Source organism: Macaca mulatta, chromosome 12, assembly GCF_049350105.2.
Source record: "Macaca mulatta isolate MMU2019108-1 chromosome 12, T2T-MMU8v2.0, whole genome shotgun sequence".
In the NCBI taxonomy this organism is placed as follows: domain Eukaryota; kingdom Metazoa; phylum Chordata; class Mammalia; order Primates; family Cercopithecidae; genus Macaca; species Macaca mulatta.
This window is the reverse complement of record NC_133417.1, coordinates 101,290,307-101,307,649: the sequence shown is the minus strand read 5'-3', so window position 1 is coordinate 101,307,649 and position 17,343 is coordinate 101,290,307. Positions and strand designations below refer to the sequence as shown.

Sequence of the window (17,343 nt, the reverse complement as noted above, 5' to 3'; positions counted from 1 at the left end):
TAGTCTGTGTCTTTGGGATGTCAATTTTTTTTTTTTTTTTTTTTTTTGAGACGGAATCTTGCTGTGTCTCCCAGGCTGGAGTGCAGTGGCACAATCTTGGCTCACTGCAACCTCCACCTCCTGGGTTCAAGCGATTCTCCTGCCTCAGCCTCCCAGGTAGCTGGGATTACAGGCATGCATCACCATGCCCGGCTAATTTTTGTATTTTTAGTATAGATGGGGTTTCACCATGTTGGCCAGGCTGGTTTCAAACTCCTGACCTCCAGTGATCCACCCACCTCGGCCTCCCAAAGTGCTGAGATTACAGACGTGAGCCACTGTGCCTGGCTGGATGTCATTTTTAAAACCCATTGTCTGACTAGAGCATTCTTAAAGGGACTCACAAGGGAATGTTGGTTGAATCTCTGGAGCTGATGGCATGGAACTTTTTTTAAAAATTGAGAAGAGATTAGACAGCTTCTAAAATATTTTTCACCTCCAATCCTGAAAATGCAAAGTATTTAAAAATGTTTGTTTTCATCTGCAGAAAGGAAATTTGTTTATCTTTAACTCACCAGAAGTCCAAACAAAGGTTTAAAAATCTCTGAAAATTGATCTATTAAAGTTCTAGGGAAAACCTGGATTTGAGCACTATGTAGGCTATTTGTGAATTTAAGATGGCTTTAGTTTGTCTGGATAAATCCCCAGAGGAGGCAGGTAGTCCAAACTTATTTCATTATAGGGCTTACTTGAACGGATTTGAAGGACAAAACCAAGTGTAAATGTGGGTAGACGACCCTCAGGGCATTCAAGAGGAGGGTCAGCTTCATCTGCACTTACTTGTTATAAGACAGTCAAATATTCAAGAGAGCTCAGGCTCACAGAACCTGAATGGGTTATCTGTGCAGTATGCATCTGTGAGTTTTAAAATTTAAGAGGTTTCAAATGTTGTATTGGCATACCAGAATGTCTGTTTCATTCTATACAGTCTTTTATGGGTTATGGTAATTCATTTATTCATATTTGCCTTTTGTTCTTCCTTCCTTTCTTCTATCCATCCATCCATCTATCTCCCCTTCTATCCTGAAGTATTCATTGAGTACTACCTTTGTGCTAGGTCTTATTCTAGGTACTCACTAAATCTTGTATCAGTGAGAGAGCTTAGAGTACTAAACTTCATCCTACATTGCTGTGTACTGAATTGTTATGTGATCATTGAGGAATATGACAAAACACTGATAAATTATGTAGCGATTTCACATACTTACCCATCCTAACCCTGGAAAATGTATAAAGGATTAGGAAACAGTATGCAAGTGACAACTGTGAGTGAGTCTTTTCTCTGAGTGGTGCTCAGTTTGGTACCTTGCCAAAATAGATGTGTCAAGGGTGCTATTTATTTGGTGGAGATGGGGTGACCTCGGTCTCTTGTTTTTAACTATCAGAGCCCTTTCTGTAACTTGCACCATTCCTAAGTCCCCTCCCACCAACATCAGAAAGGTCTTTTTGCCCCTTGGATGGAGATTTAATGCGTTTCATCCCCCATCCTCATACTTTATATTTTAGGCCCAGTTAGTTCTCTAGTCCTGTTAGGTTTCTGCCACATCTGCATGGATATTGTCCCTTTTGTTTTTCTCAGTTTTAGCAGAGGAAAGCCTGGCTATTTCAGGCTCCACTGGCCCTTGTTAAAGAGAAGACAACTTGCAATGACATATAACTGACAAGTGAGCATGTCACTGGTATGTGGGTAAATTTCCTCAAAAGCATGAGAAGTAAAGCTGTGAATAAGAATCATAATATTAATAGTTTAATGAAAACACATAGGGCAATGGTGAAAGTCATGTTCTAGAATAAATTATGATTAGCTTAATTTTTTAGGTTATTCTACCATTTAAGTAAAATAGAAATGATTAAAGGAAGAAGGACATTTATATTCCATCCATCTTTATGCTTCAAAATATTCAACTTCTAGAAACTTGGGGAAAATCCAGACTCTCTAAATAGGAACAGGCTGTTAACTACTGCCTAAGTGAATCGTGTAGCTATTTAAGATAATGGATGAGATCCTAGTCTGAGGCAAAACCATTTCTTGCAGGGAGTGGCTTGTGGAACCTTTTTTCAGAGAGGGCTTGAAATATAATCTTACATAAATACCTAGGGTTAATACAGCTGAGTTGAGATTGCTTTTCTAAAAACTACTTTTGAATAGGTAATATGCAAAACAGTATAATGTTTAAAAAGTATAAAAATTGAAATTAAATGTCTCCCCAGCTTCGTGTCCAGTTGCCAGTTTTCCCACCCTGAAGGCAACCACTACAACCAGTGTCAAGTTATCTGTCTGGAAATATTTTATTCATATACAAACCAGAAATGTGTTCTTGTTTTAAACAGGTGGTAGAATGATTGATTTAAAATGCCGTGTCAGAATTACACAGTTACAGAGACCCCTTTAGTTAAGAACAGGTTTAAGTTCCTAAACACTGTTCAAAGCCCCTCTGCCTCCCCAACTTGCCCTGGAATATGCCCAAAGTGACATCTCACAAATGATCACCCTCCAACCCATGGTAGAGGGCAGCAGGCTTGCTGCTACCCTGAGGGACGTCTTCGCCTGTATTTTTGAAAATTAGTAAGTCAAAAACTTGAAAATAGAGGGCCTTTTCTGTTTTAAGAACATTCAAATACAGAGTACTAAACTGTATTTTGGTAACACTGTAAGTAAACATATCCTGAAGATTATCGAAAGGGGCCCTTATATTGCCGTGATCTATGACTGGCTTCAGCTGTTCGGAAGGGGCCGCAGAGAGGAGATGCCGCTCATCCTCTGCTGTCTTCCTCCTGAGGCTGGACCTGGCTCAGCCGACAGCAGGTCCTTACAGGTTCATACGGGATGCCTTTCCCTTTTCCTGGCTCACTGCCCTCCGAGGCAACATGCTTTTGATTAGTGGATTCAAAATACTCTTCTTTTTATAGCCCAAAGAAGTGGAGATATATATATATATATGTGTGGGGGGGGGATATATATATTACATATATTATATATTTGGATATATAAGTATATGCAAATATTAAAATATATTTCTATACAAATATGTGTATATACAAACATATATTTTATATATATTTTTTCATAATTTGAGGCCAGCAGGGGGAGATGTTGCCTGCCACATCAGGCTGTGGGGAAAGCAGCTAGGATAGATGGACTCATACATTGCTCTTTGGTCCATGTCCTCCATCTCTCCTGCTTATAAACAGGGCTGGGCTCTGTTGATCACTGGGGTCCTCCCTAATCGGATGCTCCATCATCATGCCTGTGCTTACTTCCACCTGCTTTTGTATATATTTCTCAGAAATAGCTTTTTACAAAAAAATAAAAATGCTCCTCTTGCAGTTAGAGGTCACACATTGTAGCTGCAACAGAAGCCCATGACCCTGGGCACCAACTTCCCTTTTCCATCCTTCTGAGTATTCTTCCGTTACCTCTTCCAATAACCAAAATATTCAAATACATTAATCAAAATGCTGCTCTCCCCCTTTGTCAGAGGGGATGTTGCTTAGTTACACCATTTTTTAAAATCTTGTGTGACGTTCTGAAACGTTAAATAACATCTGAAGATGAAAACTCCCACTGAGAGTGGAACATTCCGATATTTTGAGGGGCAGGAATCTTCACTGATGTCCTGCTGAAGGATGCAGCTAGTTTGCATCCCCACGCAAACCACTCCTCATTCTGTCCAGGACTGTTTTCCTCTCTGGTGACCAGCCTGTGTGTGTGGTTTTGTAATGGGTGATCTGTGGAAATCCCCTCAGCTGTTTGCTTCCGCGACACACAGCTCTGTAGCATTTGGGGGGATTGGATCTGCCCACAAAATCTGCTTTTGTGCAATTTAAGATACATTGATCTTAGTTTCAGGGATTCTACTTTGTCATCTGGGTTGGAGATTTTTGTTATAGCAAGGAATAAAATAACACCCAAAATGGGTCAGCCAGCAAAGTTGGCATGATTATCATCATTCTCCAAAAAAAAAAAAAAAAAATAAGCAGTCACATTTTTTTTATCTCATTGTCTGTTACCTAGTTGACTATTAAAACCTTAGGAAAAGCAGATGGCATCCTAACTTGAGACAGAGTTAGCAGAAGATGTCTTATAAAAATGCACTTCTCTCTGTGGAAAAAATGGCCTGCTCACTTGCTAACCGTTGATTTGATCTATGAAGTGCTGCCTGTAGACAGAGCCACCGACGTTGCTTCCCCAGCATGAAGAGTGCAATGCCAATGAGCTCATGTCCAAAGAATTCAATCCCCATGCACGTTACCACACTTTATTCTGCTCTGACAGTCCTCGTGCACACTACTTAGCTTTGTTCTTGCAGACTAAATGCTATTGGTCTTGGAAAAAAGCAAGTGGGAGAGTAAAATTTGCTCATATCTGTCCAGCTATTACTATTTCAGAAATAACCAATAATCTGTGTTAGTGTCCAGGAAAGTCATTTACAGAAGAGCTCTCAGGGAGGCAAAGTAATAGTAAAGCTAGAATTTCTGCGTAGGTCATCTCGCCGTTCCTTAAACCCAACATGCTTCATCTGTGCCTCCCTGCTTTTCCCATTCTTTACTCTAACTCTCTCTAGCCCCATTTTGCTCATCCATTAGACCTCTTTTTGTCATGACACCTTTCTGACTCCACCATGTCTTCTCTAATCTCCACGGTCTCTATGCTCTTCGACCTGGTGCTCTTCCTTTTTACTGTGTGTCTTCTGTATTTTGCCATGCCCGTGATTGGCATCTGAGCGGCTACGCTACAGAACACCCACGAGACCAGAAACCTTTCCTTGACTCCCTTGCACTATCTGGCACATTGCTGCCTGGCCATGTGCTGTAGCAGGTACGTAGTAAAAATCTTCTGGCTGATGATGCTTATTAAATTATGAATTACTGAATAGTGATTAACATAAATAATAGAAGGACTCAATATTTTTCCTCCATAACAACTTTTTTTTTGAGATTTAGTATTTGGTCATTGGTAGGAAGAGTGTAATGATATAAATTCCTGTGAGAGGATTTTTCTTCAGTTATTATATATTTCTCTTAAAATAAGGAAACCAAAGACTGCAGGAGGCCATTGGTGCAGTTGGGAAAGTCAGTGGAAGAGGAACTTCCTTAGGGAAATACGTTGAGCAACCCCATTTTAATAGTCCTGGTGACTCATCTGAGAGAGGAACTCCCTCCCGTAGCCTAGGATTCTCCCTCCAGGGCCTGCCCATCAGCATCCTTGCATATTTAGAACACACCTTGGGAAAAATGCATCTCGCAGTGACCCTTCAGTGACTCAGGCACTTTGTATACAGAGAAATTCCAGTGACTGTAGGTTTATCTTTAACACAGTTTGGTTTCATGCTCTTTGGAATTGTAGTTACTTTCCAAAAACCATAATTGGCATTTGTATTACTTTCTATCGAAGTGGAAGTATCAGAACAAAATTTATGAAATGTGTGGATTGCTACAAGCTGTGAGATATAGAATCAGTTGTTTGTAGATTTGATCTCTGCCTACTGGGTATATTTAAATGACTTGGAAAATTAAAATAATGTAAATTTCCAGACCCTGTCACTAGAGAATCTACTACAGTATACTTCCATGCTTTGTTAGACTGCTTTTCCTCTATTTCCACTGGGAGCTACAGTCAATGTAGATAGAGGTTATGAGTGAAGGCTTTGGAATCAGACAGCTTGGGTTTGAGTCCTGACTCTGTCATTTCTTATCTGTCTGACCTACAGCAAACCTCAACATCTCATCTGTAATATGGGGACAGGAATTTCTGCCTCCCAAGGTTCTGTGAAGGTTCACTGACAACATGAACGTGAGGCATAACACTGTGGTACATTGTGGAGCACCTCAATAAATGCCAGCTAGTCCCATTCTTATCACTACACTGTTTCTATTTTGACATGACGTTTCTGTGCGTTATTTTTCTGATATGTTCGAGAGGTGACAAAGTTTGGGAGAAGCATATAATATCAAACAGAAATTGATGTAATCTGTTGCCTCTGAGTGGAAAAAAAGAGGTCATTCAGTCATGAGTAGGATTCCCTGAGAGGTGGGATGGTGGATTTCCACAGCTGATTCCTAAATGACGTGTTTCACTGTTTAAATTACTGTTTTCTCCAATTGCTTTGCAGCGGAGATTAAAATCTGTTTTAAATATTACCACGGCATTAGTGGGGCCCTGCGAGCCACGACCCCCTGCATCACCGTGAAGAACCCGGCTGTAATGGTGAGTGCCCCTCGCTGCCAGCTGCCTCGTGAGATCCATGCTGGGACTTGATTTCTATTTTTGCCTGTGAGGCCTTGACAGGGTTATGAGGAACAATGAAAAGGAAACATGTAACAGTGTGGGCACTGTTATAGGAAAGGAAATAGCTTACAAGGTTGACATACCCGAATTCCTAATTCAAATCAGTGGAAACGTAGGATTTGATTTGTAACAGCCGTTTGTAGAGTCAACTCTCGAGGAAACCCATTCATGAAGCAAAGTAGCAAGTGCCCCATTCTGGAAGGTTTAAACTTAGTCTGGGTGACCAGTTGGTAGGAAAGAGTGGCATTGCATCTTATGTGAATTTTAACCATTTAAAGTGTGGGTGATTTACCTGCCAGTCAACTCAAGGAGCTGTTGCTGCAGAGAGTAGAAGTGGGGAGTCACAAATGCACCGTTTCCTTAAGGTCTTAGTGCTGGTTCCTTCTTAGTGCTGAGTTTGGGTCTAGTGCCTAGAGGTACTGCTCATATTTTGGGTAAAATGTGGTCACTCAATGGAAGTCAACTTCTTTAACTTCAGAAGTTGACTTCAGAAGTCAGGCCTTCAGTTGAAGAAACAGATATCTAATTTACTTTTGTAGGAAACTTGTGGTGTTGGACTTTTGAAAGAAAACCCGCCCATTTCCAACATGGCAATTTTGTGATTTTTTAAAATTTTATTTTAGAATCTAACAGTCTCACAACACACAGCTCCACTGTATATGGGTGGTTGGACTCAGGTGGTTTGGGGAGATTCTTAGAGTCCAAGATATGTAAATTACTTCAGTTGTAATTAGTCATTACTAAAAATGAGGTCATGAAAGCATAGAAAAAATTACTGACTCCCATGACATAGAATCTTTACAACATTGTATGTGTGGGTGCGTGTGTATATACACAGTTATAGATGCTTGCATTTTTGGAAATAGGCAAGTAGTCAGGTTGAAATTCAGAAAGCAGTCTTTGCAAATAGCACTTTGAAATTGTTCAGACTCACCCTATGCTGTCTCTGATAGTGCTTGTACCTCTGTATCAGGCATTCTTTCCCTCTCATCTATTCATTTAAGCAAATATTCATTAAATGTCTGCTAAGTACTAAGCATTGTGCCACCACTACAGATGAAATATGAGGAAAAACGCCGTCATTGATCTCGTAGGTCTGGTGCAGAAGAGAGACATCAATCAAATATTATATTTGTTTGAGTGATAATTGTATGAGAGGGAGCAAAATGGGGCAAGAGAGCATGTTCTATGTAGTAGGATTTGTCCTGATTGGGAAATTCCTGGAACGCTTACCTTAAGAAGGTGTGTCTAAGAGACAAGCTGAAGAAGTTTTATAGGTGAAGAGGGAGGGAAGAGCATTGCAGGCAGAGGGAATAGTGTGTGCAAAATCCTCAATATCTAAGTACTCTGCTCACTTTAGAATTATATTTGAGTTTTCATTGTAGTAAACATAGTATAGAACATAAAAGAAAAGCCTACATTTACTATATAAGACTTTGAAGGTCACAAAGAGAATAGCAATTGTTGATTACAAAGTCTGCCATGTCACATAGTAAGCACTGGAACAGACTTCAGTTACTATTCTAAAAAGAAAAGTTACAAAGCTAGAAGAGTGGGGCTGTTTTTAATAAAATCTTAAAAAAAATCGTTGTATCTGAATTTAGACAACAGCTTCCAAACATGATTAAGCATTTTCTGGATTTAGATTTTTATACTTGAGCAATTTCAGTATTCAGATCTCATCGAAGGCAGTGGGAGTTTATGGTTTGTTGAACACTGATCTTATTCCATTGATTTTTGCATTGAGATTGCTCTGTCAAAGCCTGTGGATAGTTTGGAGATAATTAATTTGCTTCAAATGGGTTTCAGAGCATCTTAAAAGCATCACAGATACAGCACTAGCAATCAGTATAGTGTATTTTGGTTCAGAGATTGACTAATGCAATGAGTGGTTAATCGATTTCTGACCAAGCTTGGGACAGTTTGGTCTATGTCCAAAATTGAAAGGCTGTGCCTCATGGGCACCTCATTTTGGGGATCAGGATTATGACCATAATAGCATGATGGTCACCTAGGTATATGACGTATGTTTAGTTATGTGACTGATTAACATCCTTGATACGTACACATCCCACTTAGTACAATTATACCATGACCAGATACAAAGAGTAGACCTGGAAGAAGTAATTGAGAAACTCCACATGGAATGAAATGAGCTGTTATCCTAATCATGTGGTTTCTTTTCTCACATATCCTTTTGCAATGAATTGAAGATAAAAAAAATTGTGACTTGTCTGTCATTTGTATTTTGTTGTCATTGTCATTCATCAGCATACACAGGGATATGTGTCTCAGATACTTGGAACAGGAAATCTTTCGGCTTCAGGGACAAATTAAGGCTGCCATTACTCACTACCATGTATTGTTTCAACACTTGGTTGACATTCTTGTTTCTGGGTTTTCCTGGAATGAATCTATGGAGTGAGTTTATTTTAAAGCCAGTCTCTAAACATTGAGTGCAGATGTGTTTATTATCCCTAATGTCCCTGTATCTAATGGTAATGCCTGGTTTTTCCTGGCTTTATTGTAATGAATGATAAAAATTGAATTATTTGGATATGATTTCAGATGAGCATTTTGCCAGAGTTGTTGTGCAGTACCCTTTTTCTGTGAATTCTTTGAGAATTGTTTCAGGAAGCCTTTTGCCAGAGGGTGAATTACATTTGAAAAATGAGAATTAGAGGACATTTTCTTTTGTTTCTCATAATTTCTTATAATTTTCAAGTAGGTTTTAAATGAAGACAGGTTATGAATTGTTTCAGCCTCATTAAACTCATTGAGCACAAGTATCCATAGCCGACAGAGATGTGTTTTGAGGGGTGGCACATCTTACTGGGGCATGTGGCTCATTTGTGGAGAGGCCACAGTTTCTGGGATATCTTCCTATGCCCAGACACAGAAGGAGTGGCAGGTTACCGAGGGTGTGTCTCAGTCGTAGTCCAGCGTGGTGTGTGTGAAAGCAGGGTGAGATGGCCACAGCAGTTTGTTGTCTGGCCAGTGTACTGCTGCCTCTGCCCTAGTTAATCTGGGAATGCTGAGTCAGTGGAGTACAATACAATATAATAAACCACCTGTGTTTGTTGAGAGCCAACTCTATGATTGAGGAATTGGATTTGTAGATGGAAGGAAATACAGATACCCGGATGGACCCTGGTGTGTTGCAGAGGACATGTGAAGCAATCAGGATGCAGTTAAGTGGCACGCAAAATAGTTTGACTAAAGTACAAGAGTTACAGCGGAGGGAGTAGAAATTTATACTTCAAAATTTGAATGGGATTTCTCAACTTTGCTTGGATTAGTGATGACTTTTATCTCCTGGGGGTATGTGATTTTTATAGAAATGTGGGGAGTGCAGCAAATATAAAGTGGAGAAAAAGTTTTAAAAAAAATCAGACCTGGACAGTAGTTAAGTAGTAAAAGCAAATTCAGGTCAGGAACTATTGCATTAGGGGAAAAGAGAACTCACTATAGAATTGGCTCAATTCCAGATATAACAAGGGAAAGTGGGGGTTAGAAGCCAAAAAGCAGGGTTGGAGTGGAGGGATTGGCAGATGGAAATTTACCAAGAGCTTAGGGGGATTCTTGTTAAACTGACCTAACAGAATTCTTGCTGAAAGAGGGCCAGAGTGATCAGTTATCGCACGGAGGATGGTGGGAGATGAGGAGTTTGATCCGATATTGAGAGTGATCACATATTGAGGGTGGGGATGGACTCTAAACTGACTTACCAGGGATTTTGCTAAAACTAAACTCTATAAGGATGGAGATAAAAGCCCAAGGCCTGCCTGGTTGAACAGAGGGCTCCAAAGAGCCTGAGTAAAGTTTACTCAAGGAAAGAATCTTTGTCAGAAGAACTTAATCTAAACTTCAGAATTAAAACGTGGTTCTATTTCCCACATTTGGGTACTTTCTGCCTTCAATTCTGTCTCTTACAGTATTGTTGACTTCTTTTGCAGAGTATTGTGAAGGTTTTTCTTCCTAATGTACCACAAATCGTGCATTAATTGCACATAAATTGAGAGAAAGGTCTAAATTTGCTGGGTGGTTTATAAATTACTGGCTTCTTGTGAGGTATAATTTACTCAAAAGCTTTCAGGAAAAGGTTATCAGTATAATAGCACTGCAAATTCTTCTTATTGCTAATTATAATAGCATGTGCCATGTACCTGCAGCATAATAGAACACAAGCCTACAAGGGAGATAGGACTCCATGTGGATTTTCAGAAATACTTGAGGAGAGAGGGTAATTCTATATATACAGGTAGGTCTGATATAAATCAATTGTTTCATTTATTCTAGATTTTCCTAACAAATCTGAAGGAACTTGATATTTGGTTTTTAACTAAAGAGAACATTTAGTATAGTAATAGTAATATATTTACTACAAATCAACTATATTCTTATCAAAGGGAAAAAAGGATGTAAATTAGTTTGATTCATAGTTATTGAGAATTTTTAAGCTTATATCTTTTTTATTTGGGGTAAAGTTTACATTTTAATCTTTCCTCCAAGAATCAGCATTTGTGTCTCTGTTCCAAGATTTGGAAATGAAAGGACACATGATACAATACCTGTTTGATGCAAAAATCATTGCATCTGGGTACATACATGGTTTCCTAGACAGATCCAGTGGCATCATACGCCTCTGAAACTTCAGACGCATGTTTTTTTCCTTTCAGATGGGGGCAGAAGGCATGGAGGGAGGTGCTTCAGGAAACCTGCATTCTCGAAAACTCGTTAGCTTTACATTGTCAGGTAAGAATGTCTTTAAACATGACATTCACTTTGAAAGTGTACAGTTTTGAAGGTATAAATAGTCACTTCTTTCTACAGACTTTCGTATATGATATGATGATATGTGAACTAGTTTTTGGGCGTCATACTTCTGAAAATTCAAGTATATCTCTTACCATGATAAATTAATTATTAACATAAATTCAGAAATTATTTCTTCTACCAAGTTTTCTGGCGATAGACAGTCTGTATAACTATGTATAGTTACTTTAAGAAAAACTGCAACGTAACATGTGCTAACCCCACTGAGGAGCTTTGATTATTGAAAATCATTTATTCTTACTTCAGCTAGAGAAAGGAAAAGTTTGAAGACTGGAGAAAAAAACCCAATATACTTCTTTATCTGTGGAGGAATACACATAAAATTTGGAAAGTGGAGAAGCCAATTGTTTTTGGCTTGTCAAATTGCTTGTATGTTTACCATACAAGTAAAGCACTGCTTTTCAAGTTATGAGACAGGACTCATTTCCAGTTTGTAAGTTTGATTTAGTTAAAATCAGTAATTTAAAAAAAGAATAATGTCAGAGTTTACCACTGAAGGGAATTTTTTTGGGTAAAGCATCAATTTATACAAACTGAAAATTTTCATATACAATAATATACATCCCTATATTTGTGTGTACTAGGTTGCAATGTAAAATGTATTTCATACATAGGACACTGTCGAAAAAGTTTGAAAGACACTGATTTTAGAAAATAAATTGGTAGTCATAAAGTCAAGAATACTCTAAGAAAATCCATATTTGAAATAGACTTTTAAAACAGATAACCATGCTACAATATATAGAAAATAAAGTCTAATGGATCTCCTTCACTGGAATATGTTTTGTTTTCATTTTTTTTGTGTGTTGTAGTACACTACAATACATAGAAAATAAAGTCTAATGGATCTCCTTCACTGGAATGTCTTTTTTCATTTTTCTGTAGGTGTACTTCCAAAATTTAAATTAGATCCACTTTTCTTGACTGCAAAAAACAAACAAGCAAACAAACAAAAACATGTTGTGAGAGTGAGCGTTAAAAGACCCGATCCTGAAACAGACGCTTCCACAACGCATAATTACCACATATGACTAAAGTGTACACATCAGTTCACTGTTGGCCCATGGCCTTCTGAGTATCTGTGTTTGGTTTTGCATGTTTCTCCTTTCCCCATATGAGCTTGCTTTTTTGCTTTGCTTCTCTGGTGAATCTCAGCATCTGTAAACTAGTGACTTATGGTTCTAGTTTGACCAATAAATATGTTCCGTTAGGAACCATCAGGGTTTAAAAAATATCTAGGTTTGTAGAAGGGCACTAAAAATAACCATGCCTGTGGTACTATCTCCCTACCCCTCTTATCTGCCTGTTTCCTAAAAACATCTTGGCTGTACACCTGTGCTTTAAACCTTCACGGTACTGAGGGTCTGAAGCTACTGAAATCCCTGATGATAGGCAAGAAACAATTTGTGGACCCAAATAGCTCAAAAAATTTAGAGTATGACCACACCATGGGTTTCTTGGTTTTTTTGTTTGTTTGTTTGTTTTTTTTAATTGACTGGTAAAAATTGTTTTTTTAATGGTGTACTGCATGATGTTTTGATATAAACCATGGGTTTCTTAGTTTAAAATTATTACCCTATGCTTTTAGGTGATCCGTATCGCATGACACATGCTTATTGGTTTTGACTTCAGATGGGATGTTATTAACTGACTATGTGAGAATGACCATCTGTGAGTTAAAAATCTTAGGACATTTTCCTAAAAAGTAGGAAGCAAGCTTTGAGGCACAGCCAAATGCTTCTTCCTTACACATTTCTTCCAACATCGCACCTCTATTCACATGGAGGCTAGCTACCTAACATCTGTTTTATTTCTTACCGTATAGCCAGACATTTGCAGACAGTATACAGAAATGACAAGGAGCTAAAACCAATTCTATAATGTTAATTCTAAAAAGTTAATCTGGTTATAGCATACTGACAGTGGATGATAATATTTATCTGAGAGCATTTAAGCAGTATAGAATGGCTGCCTGCAAATATTCCACTGTTGATTATATGTGGATAGGTAGGGGCACAAATACTTGAATTTTACAGCTAAAATTAAAAATGTATTTTCATTAATATTTTAAACGTGTTTCAAATAAGGCTTTACTTAGGATATTTAACACGTCAAACCTTTGTGACTTTGAGTCCTTCTTTGGCCTATTACATGGTGTGGATATTTGTGAGCAATAGCATATGTAAAAGACAAAAAAGAAAAGATCAGAAATGAGATGGATAAAGGGAACCAAATAATCAGATTACAAATAATTGGTAGTTTGTTGTATTTATTAAGGAAGATTTATTTGTTCAGTGTTCCATTGTGGAAAAATTTTGTATCAGGCTTATCTGACAGTGATATTATTTATCACAGTGACTTAATCATCTGGTGGAATGCTTTTTGTTCAAAGGAATATTTTTTGTGAGTTATTTAACTCTGTCAGACTTTGTGGCATTCCTTTCTGTCTATGTTACTCTTCATTTACTACAAAGAAATCCCTTTTTTGGGCATAGATTTAATACATAAAGAAATTTCATTCTTCTGTCTGGATTCAAGGGGAACATAATCAAGAAAGGCAAGAAAATAAATGTGGCAATTGCCTTTTCTTCTCAAAGCTGTTCCCTGCTGAAGAAAATCAAGTGAAAGTAGCATCATTAAATTGACAGTAAGATGCAAATTCTGCATTTAATAATGAGTACATAGTTTATGAAGTGTCAGGAATGGCGATTGCAAGGCTAATGAGATAGTGGCAGCCTCTCTGAAGTACCTATCTAATTCTTTACCCGTCTTTTCTTTCTCCTACTGGTTTTCAGATCAGAGATCTTACTATATATTTCATGCAGTGTTCTCAACGCACAGTGACTCACGCCTGTAATCCCAGCACTTTGGGAGGCCGAGGCGGGCAGGTCATGAGGTCAGGAGATCAAGACCATCCTGGCCAACATGGTGAAACCCCGTCTCTACTAAAAATACAAAAAATTCACTGGGTGTGGTGGTGCGTGCCTGTAATCCCAGCTACTTGGGAGGCTGAGGTACGAGAATCGCCTGAACCCGGGAGGCACAGGTTGCAGTGAGCCAGGATCACGCCACTGCGCTCCAGCCTGGTGACAGAACAAGATTCTGTCTCAAAAAAAAAAAAAAAATGCTCTTGGTTTAATTTTTATATATATAAAACTTCCCCCCTCTACTGCCAGGTATGTGTCATTAGACACTTCCGGAGTGTTTTCAGCACATGTGCCTGGGCCATGAGTTCTTGTGGGCCACTGGTGAGCCACCTCCTGGGAGCGCTCATTCAAGAATATGGTTCTATGGGCAATTTCAGGCCCATTCTGTTTTTCTAAGAAAGACCTTGTGTTTCAGGAGTGGGCTTGTGTGGGATGACCCTGGTGACCTCCTGTAATTTAGGGTCACTATCCAGGGTCTGTTTGCCAGCTGATCTGGGTAATCCAAAGGTCTGTGGAGGTTCAGGGGCCATATGCAAAATTTCTCTCTGAACCAGTGTTCAGAACTTCCCTAGATTAATCTTCCAGCATTTTCTAAGATGACTTAGCTCCCAGGCGTATCTTATTCAAACCAATATTCTCAGAAATGTTGAAGACTCAGTGGAGCCAGCTTTATTTCCTGACATGTTTGTGTCTCTTAGCCTGACCATGGAAAAACATACAGTCTCCTCACTAAATGGACTTTGGCTAGGACTTTTAGCAGCATATAGTATGAAACAGCAATTTGTGAATCTAAGGTGAGTTATAGGACATTCTCCAAATGTTTAAGTTACTTTACTGGCTATTTAAAATAGCAGGTAGCACTTACATTTCAAAAAACATTTCCCCTAACATTCATCACATTTATGGAATATATATGACATTTTAAATGTGGTACAAATGGATATATGCTCTGATGTTTCATCTCCCATTGAACAGTTCTATGTATATGTAGAAGATTCATTTTTCTCTCATGAAGGAACATGTTTTTCAGTGAACTGCTTACTAAGTGTTTCTCTCAAGATGTTGTCTTGGGAGGCCGAGGTGGGTGGATCATGAGGTCAGGAGATCGAGACCATCCTGGCAAACACTGTGAAACCCCGTCTCTACTAAAAATACAAAAAAATTAGCCAGGTGTGGTGGTGGGCACCTGTAGTCCCAGCTACTCTGGAGGCTGAGGCAGGAGAATGGCATGAACCCAGTGGGCGGAGCTTGCAGTGAGCAGAGATCACGCCACTGCACTCCAGCATGGGCAACAGAGCGAGACTCCATCTCAAAAAAAAAAAAAAAAAAAAAAAATGACATTGTCTGAGATTCTGGTTGTCGAATTACATTGCCCTAGGGAAAAGGTGGTGAAGGTGCACATGTTGGAATCAAAAGGGAGCTGAAAACTGAAAAGTCAGTTTAGGGATGTGAGGTGGTGCTAAAGGTTTGGCTTCACTTATGCGGCCTGTTAGGTGACCCCTCTGCTGAAATTACTGCCATAACCCATTTGACTTCACCTATCTAAGCAATCATAGTGTGAATACTGCTATTGTGTTACTGAGTCATTTCTGTTTAGAGCTTCCTGTGTGTTTATTTAAGAACAAATTGTCTTTGAGCTGCTTGTTCTAATCAGGACATATGGATCCTTCCTTCTTCTATCCCTTGTTCTCTCCCTTCCTCCTTTCTTTCCTCCCTCCCTCCTGCTTTCTCTTTGTCCCTCCCTCCTTCTCCCTCTTTCTTTAAAGATCTTAGGGCAGTTGGGCTAAAGAAAGGGATGTTCTTCAATCCTGACCCTTATCTTAAGATGTCAATTCAGCCAGGAAAGAAGAGCAGTTTCCCCACCTGTGCCCACCATGGGCAGGAGAGACGGTCCACTATCATCAGTAACACCACCAATCCAATTTGGCACCGAGAGGTAAGATGATCCCTAGGGGTCTCCTACTTGTCAGTGAGGAAGTCAGCCCAGTCTGTCTCTTTCCTTGGGACTTTTGCATCCTCAGGTTGTTGATGAAGTGACTAGGGGTTCTGTCGGGAACGGGATACAATGAGAATGAGCTATTCCTACCTCTCCAGAGCCGGGTCTAAGGTAAGACAAATGAAGCTGTCACTTCAGGGGAGCAATTTAAGGACCCTCCGAAAAATTCAGTTGTTAAAATAAAGATCCTAATGCAGTTTTTTAAAACTCACAATTAATGCAAAAAGTTCATGAATAAAATATGAAAATTTGAAGTAAGGACAGGATCAGTAACATTGCCTTGTAGAGTCCTAGTGGGACCTGAGGCAAGAGGAAAAATCAGCAATACTGGTCGTGTTTTTCTTTAAAATTTTGATATTTTGTTGTAGCATACATTTAGTACAAATTAAAGGAATTTCTCTCTCTACGGGCTTTGGCAAATGTTTTATGAATTTCTAGATTTTCGTTAATTAGATGAGCCATTCAAGGAGTCATCATCCTGAGTGAAGCCAGATTGTGTTGATGGTATTTTAGACTTCCTCACAGCTACAGTATGCTACCAGTCATCTTAGTGCACCATATCAGTGAAATCAAGCAAAGGGTTTTCTCATTTGAACTATGGAAAGTCAGAGAATGAACAAACAGACACTTCTTATCTAGTGAGCAAAGCTTGAGCTGTCCCTCCATTTCTCAGAGATCTGAGGTGTGTTTTACATAACTAGTGTGAGAATGTTTCTGGGCTGGCATAGGAGTTACACAGTTAATTAGATCATACCCTCAATATTTAACGACAACAATATGTTCTAACAATGTTGTAGAAATATTTAATTGGAGAGAGGTATTCAGGGGATCTAAAACCAATTGGAGAAAAGATATGGTTGTTTGAGACTTGCCAACACAGCAAGGTATTTCTCCTGGGCGGTTCCTATGGTTTTGGATATTGAATATGGCTTGTATTCTTATGCTTGGTTTAAGAAACTACTAATGATCTATCATGGTAAAAAACTATTAAGGGCATACCACTTAGTCTAATGCATTTCAAAGCCTAGAAGAAATAAAAATATATCTCAGTATGATTCCAGAAGGCACATAATAGATATGATGATGAAACAAGCAGTAACTATTTTCCTAACATTTTAAATTTGCAAAGTTTTTGACCATGTCACCAGTGCAAGCCTGAAAGAGAGGCACAAAGGATGAGATTATTATGTCTTAATTTTGGTGATTAAGAAATTGAAGCTTAAGGTGTTTATAGGACTAGGTATTCAGAGACAGAA

The 17,343-nt window shown here is 38.9% G+C and overlaps 1 protein-coding gene across 3 annotated transcripts in view; it reads left to right on the top strand.

Annotated features, from left to right (window-relative positions):
* HECW2 (HECT, C2 and WW domain containing E3 ubiquitin protein ligase 2) overlaps positions 1-17,343 on the top strand; it is a 386,375-nt gene that overhangs the window by 244,859 nt on the left and 124,173 nt on the right. For 2 of the 3 annotated variants that reach the window (XM_015131908.3, XM_015131909.3), the window contains 3 exons: positions 6,153-6,247; positions 11,008-11,083; positions 15,858-16,027. In XM_015131908.3, coding sequence (XP_014987394.1) covers positions 6,153-6,247; positions 11,008-11,083; positions 15,858-16,027 — 341 coding nt within the window. The remainder of the gene's footprint in view (positions 1-6,152; positions 6,248-11,007; positions 11,084-15,857; positions 16,028-17,343) is intronic. The other variant, XM_077957331.1, reaches the window with a different exon arrangement.